The 5,985-nt window shown below is 35.7% G+C and overlaps 1 protein-coding gene across 1 annotated transcript; it reads left to right on the plus strand.

Moving 5' to 3' along the window:
- Positions 1-1,303: 1,303 nt before the first annotated feature.
- LOC130844380 (calpastatin-like) lies at positions 1,304-4,294 on the plus strand. The gene is made up of 2 exons (XM_057720655.1): positions 1,304-1,333; positions 3,511-4,294. The coding sequence occupies exons 1-2, from the start codon at positions 1,304-1,306 to the stop codon at positions 4,063-4,065; spliced, it is 585 nt and encodes a 194-aa protein (XP_057576638.1). The 3' UTR covers positions 4,066-4,294.
- The last annotated feature ends 1,691 nt before the right edge of the window (positions 4,295-5,985 follow it).

A 5,985-nucleotide genomic window follows, 5' to 3' on the forward strand; every position in this document is an offset into this window, starting at 1 on the left:
TAATGGTTACATTCGATTAAAAATGTGGACACAAATCAGAATTCTTAATTGTCATCGCACTTAGACTTAAGGCTACTGGGAAAGATGCGTTTCCCTTCATAAATTTAGTGGCCTTTCCTATTTTAGATAGATGAGGCTTGTATAATTAAGTGATCATTAAAGTCTAAGTTAGGAATCAGAAATGCCCTCATTAAGTTACTGTTAACGGCCTGTTCTTTTTTTGTTGTGGAGCCTTTTTTGGAAACCATCACAGACATTTTTGCTATCATCAAAGGACGCTTACAAACAAGTGGCTAAATAAGGATGAGTATGACACTGATGTTAAAATACTGATATGGCTCTCCTTTTGGTAAGATATAAAATATTGACTTAAGAGAGAGAACTGTAACTATCGATTTCTCTCCAAGGAGAAGTATTTAAGTTTATGTTCCTTGTTTCATCTACAAATACTTAAAAGTCTGCATTCTGCCATTTACAGCTTGAAAAGAAAGCACAAAAATCACCACACAATAACAAGTGTAACTTTTTATTATTCTCACTGAGTGGCCTCTTTCTTTAGGCTGACAAGACTCTTCAATGCTATTAGTCTGACTGAGCTGCTGATCCCGCTACTCTTTGCCGATCATTATTTTATTTTATTGGGTAAATCTCTATGACAGTTTTATTGCAGGCTGAAAGCAGAATTGATCTTAGCCCTCGTTTACTTAGGCTATCTTTTCAAAGCATACAGATATTCTCCATTAATGGGAACTTTGAAGAGAAATAAAATTAAGTCCAATCTTAGGCGAACTCAAAGCTCTCTATCCTGTAGCAATTTCTAGTCTCATTATGTAATATTAACTCTTTGGATTGAAGTATTTATTAAAAAGAAAGGGACTTTTTTAAAGAGTAAAATTATATTAAATATCTAATTCTTCATTTATATAATCTCAAAATGATTGTAAATGTTCTCATTCTATTTTGAATTTCGTGTTTAAAAACCAGTCCATGTGGCATGGAATACTGCATCCCGTGGCATTATAGCACCTGCAGGGCAATCTGCTAACTTCAATGAGGCTAGCAAATCTTACAGCGTAGTGTTTCTGCACACTTACTAAAATGAGTTATTTTGGAGCAGGGTTCACATCGCTTTTTAAATTTTTTCATATACTGTTTATTAGAATGCATGCCTACAGTGTTGCTTATACTATATTAGTAATTAAAGATACATGTCAATATTATTGATCTCAAAATCTAATAAATAGGTATTCATCTACCACTGGGATAAATGCTTTAGTAGACATGAACAGAATGCTATTGAAGCATGTTTAAGCAAGTAACCTTAGATGAGAAGGTAAGGAGCAGCTTTCTGAAGAAGATGGTAGACTGGAATTAAACACGTACTTAGGAGTCTCATTCGGTCAGATGAAGACTGATGTTTAGAGATAAGGGCTCATGTAACAGTCTGGGTGAAAGTCTGAAGCATGGGACACTGTGATAGGTTTTAGTAAAAAAGATACTGGAGTAATTCAGTTTAAGAACTATTTGTGCTTGAACTAAGTTAGTAATAATGACAGTACAGTGCAGGGATAATATTGAAGAGACATGAAGAAATAGAACTGATAGAATTTTGTGACTGGACGTAGGGAATTAGACTGAAGTAGCCAATGATAGCTCAGTTCTAGTTTTGAGCAACTTGGTAGATGGAGTATCATTCAGTGAACACAGAAATAAATGAATGCCTGAGGTGGAAGATGGTGTGGACAGTTTGGGAACACATAAGAGGAGCCATTTAATATACATCTTAGGTCAGAAGTTCAAGTGTGACACCCATGCTACAGACGGATATAAGTAATTCATTTGAATATGGATGATAATTTAAGCAATGGGGTAGTGAGTGAATAGAGAGTGATAAAAGTATAAAGAGGGGCATCTAGAAAACACTAAAATGCAAGGGCCAGGGTATGGGAAAAGATTGGTTTCGTGAAGGATTCTAGAAAGAAAAACAGAAGGGGGTCTACTGGGCAGGTAAGAAGAAATGTAATTTCAAGAAGAAATGGATAGTCCGTGAGGATCCTGAAGAAAACAAATAATGGACAAAAATTTGATAATTTGAAGGTAATTTAATAAATCAATAATTTTAAAGGGTACAGGCAACATGCAGGAAAACAGAAGAGATAGTATGTTAATTCCAGGTTTACAACCAGGGTAGATGGGGCCATTATTAACACCCAGGTCGTGTTACTTAAAGGGGCAAGCGGAGGGAGCCATTAGCTGAACTGGAGAGAGATCACCTGACAGTCCATGGCTTAGTCGCATTCTCTCTCTTCCAAATCTTCATTGCTGACCTTAATGAGAGTGATTTAAAGAGAATGCTTTAGGAAGAAATCCAATTGCAGTGAGTTGAAAAGTGAGTACAGATAACTCTTGGCCTTAATTAGCAACATCTAGAAAAGTCCATTCAATGAATAAAAGAAGCAATAATTATAAAAAACCAAGGAAAGGAGGCAAATGGACAAAAGGTCCACACTAAGCACACATTCCTTTTCCGTTATTAAAAGAAAGATATAACCAAGTAAACAAAATAATACTTTCAATATAGAATGGATAAAGATAGTAAGGTTTTCTTTACTTTTCCTTGAGATCAGAGCATGGTAACAAGAGGGAAACTGAGAGATAAAAACAAAAGGACCTGGACCGAAAGTATTCTTAGATTAATATCCTGATCCTGAATTTTATAAACTTTTAGCGAAGTCAACTAAGTCAATGTTTTGTAGTATTCAATCCCCTTTGACCTGCTGTCATTCTGTCACTGTCATTTATTCATCTTGGACTTGTATTTTGGGCAACAGGTAAAATTACTAACAGTATTTTATTTATTTATATATAAACAAATATATGTTATACACACACACACACACACACACACACACACAGATATTGACATTGCTACCTTCATGATAGAAGTTGCCATAGCTTTGTCAAAATGTAGCAATCTTTCAACAGTTTGGTTAAAAGCGGCTTACCAATTCAGTCAGAAAATTTAATAAAAATGCTTTAAGTACTATCATTTACAAACAGAAAAGTAACCACAACAACTGGAGATATTCATATTTAGGAAATTTAATAGAATGTCTTGGTTTTTCTCACCTAGAGATTTAAGCCACATATTGTTTTCCAGTTTTAAACAATTTTAAGATGTCCTTTTTATTTTAACTTAATTAACTGAGAAACAAAATTATAATTTTCATTATCCTAATCAGAATTATTTTTTCAGTTTTCCCAAAGAAGAATCACTGTAGTATATAAAACAGTTGAAAAAAGAGACACACATTTTAAAACTCAATAAAAGCAATAAGGTGATAACTAGAAAAGTGGTCAAGTCTCTCTCTTGTTCGCTTGAAACTCACTCATGTTCTTGCTCTTCACCAACATGTGTTCACACACATGCACACACAAAGTTCCTTACCGATTGTTACTACTAATGAAAAGCATGCCAAAAGAACCGCATTGATTAATAACTTGCTGTAGTTTGAAGATGCTAAACTTTCAGCTGTCACCTCTGAAGTGGTTTCCCAAACCCCAGCTCCAACCACCCATTCTGCAGAGCCACCCCCTGACACTCCGAAGGACAGCAAAGAACTCGACGATGCCCTGGATCAACTTTCTGACAGTCTTGGGCAAAGACAGCCTGATCCAGATGAGAACAAACCCCTAGAGGATAAAGTCAAGGAAAAAGCGAAAGCCGAACACAGAGACAAGCTGGGAGAAAGAGATGACACCATCCCACCTGAATATCGACATCTCTTGGATGATGACAAGGAGGGCAAATCAGCAAAACCACCTACAAAGAAACCCGAGGCATCAAAGAAACCTACAGATGCCAAAGACCCCATTGACGCCCTCTCAGGGGACCTAGACAGCTGTCCCTCAACTACAGAAACCTCAGAGAACACAGCAAAGGACAAAGACAAGAAGACTGCTTCCAGCTCCAAAGCACCTAAGAATGGGGGTAAAGCAAAGGATTCTGCAAAGGCAAAGGAGGAAACTTCCAAGCCAAAAGCTGATGGAAAAAGTACAAGTTAAAGTTCACACTATCTGGTATCTGCATATAAAATCTTCAGCTGGTAGATGGTGACTTTTGAAGAACAAAAGGCTTTGACAGCAGAAAAATTTTCTGGGTGGCTTCTAGATGGCTGTATTTGTTGAGTCTTTTGACATCCTATTTGTTATTCTTTTCCTGAAAAACTGAATTTGTCTGGTTCACCTGTGTTATTCTACTGAGTATTGATAAACTTTGAATTTTTAAAAAGTGTCTTCAGTTGGGAGAGAAAGGAACTTTATATTTCTAAGAGATATATTTGATAGTTTCTTAAAGCTACACACACAAAAGGAAAAACCTTTGCAAACTTTTGCACATTCTACCCACAGTGCCTGTAAATCTCGTACTTTCAATTTGCACGTAACTTTTTGTTGTTGTTAGCATTTGAAAAACAATCCTTTACATAGTCTTCAATGTTCTGATTTCTCATTACCCCTTTCCTCTTGGGCTTTTGAACTGTATTTGATGTTTCTTTGGGTTAATGTTTATAAGTCAAGCATAAAATATTGTACATTGGGCACATATCTCCTCTCAAGCTGCTAATACTAGATAACCTGGGTAGATGAGGAAGCACCGCATCCCTTTTCAGGCTGAACTCTTCTTTGCCAGAGGTTAGGACGTAAGCACAGGCCTACTCAGACTTGACTCAAGTCAGAAGAGCAAAATGCAGACTCTATGTCACTGCATAGCAAGTTCCAAGAATAACAAAATCTAATTCTCAGAATACTCATATGGCTTGACCTCTGCTGGTTTACTGCAATAAGCTGTGCTTCATCCTTTCTCTTTAAAACCTGAGCAGCAACTGTTTGCTTAGAGCCATTGCCACATTAGTCTTGTACTGTACAGCATGTGGCTCAATGGAAGTTGGGTTTACCAAAGACAAAGACAAATTTTTGCTTAAAAATAAAGAAAAAGATCTTTTTATAATTAAAAAATCTGCTTTTCCCCCTCAGCAGTTTAAGAGCTAGGGTCTGCTATCCCACAACTTGGATTGGTCTCTCGTATCTTTCTGAATGGTTTATGAACATAGCACTGATATCATTGATGAAATTAAATCTTTATCAAAATCTCATCTTTATTTCCTGATAGTGAATGCAGGAAAAGATATCAGGTACACGTCATAAAACTGATTTGGAATTTCTTAGTTCAGAAAGCACAGGCTTCCTTAGCATCTGTTTAAACGACTTATTAGGACTGAGCAACTTCACTAAAAATAAGTAATATCACCAATAGAATCTAATGGGGTGAGAGGCAAAGCAAAAATAACAATACTACTTATATGGGCATCCGATTTGGTTAATACTACCTAAAAAAATTATGCATATACCTATGAGATTCAAATGTCATCTACTTCAAATGCTATCTCTCCATCCCATCAGAGATGCAGGCATTATTGGTCTAAAGCTGGGAAATATAAGCCAGGATTATGGTGACTAAACAGACCTTTTCAAGGCACTAATCAAGAAAGTAAACACTTTTCCTGAGAGATTCTAATGATGTGTCTATAGTTAGTAAAAACTTGTTTTGTTTAAAAAAAAAAAAAGTGAAACCTTTGACATTGACAGATGTATTTGCAAGAATATGGCTGCAGTATTACTAATTTACATGCATATATACAAGAAGTATTTTTAAATTACATACCAAAATCCAGAGATGTAAGAAATGCCTGTAAAAGTAAACGTTTATTTAAGGTACTCTTGATTTTGCCTTTTTGTTTATTAGAAATGTCTTCAAGACTTGGGTGTTTGCTAGTAATTAACGATGAATTGCGTATGCTACAGGATCTAAATCAGTCCCTTTTTACCCATCTAATTTGGAGTAAATAATTGCAAACATTTGCTTAGAGGTAAATTTTTTTATTACCAAAAAAGGGTTTTGCACATTGTTATGGCAATATTGTGTCT

This window comes from Hippopotamus amphibius, chromosome 2 (genome assembly GCF_030028045.1).
Source record: "Hippopotamus amphibius kiboko isolate mHipAmp2 chromosome 2, mHipAmp2.hap2, whole genome shotgun sequence".
NCBI classification, from domain to species: domain Eukaryota; kingdom Metazoa; phylum Chordata; class Mammalia; order Artiodactyla; family Hippopotamidae; genus Hippopotamus; species Hippopotamus amphibius.

What these genes read in the sequence shown, in the direction of transcription:
- LOC130844380 (XM_057720655.1), top strand. Translation starts at nt 1,304, where the DNA reads ATGTTTAAGCAAGTAACCTTAGATGAGAAG. An exon ending in AAGTAACCTTAGATGAGAAG is followed by an intron (nt 1,334 to 3,510) that starts GTAAGGAGCAGC and finishes AACTTGCTGTAG; the next exon opens with TTTGAAGATGCTAAACTTTC.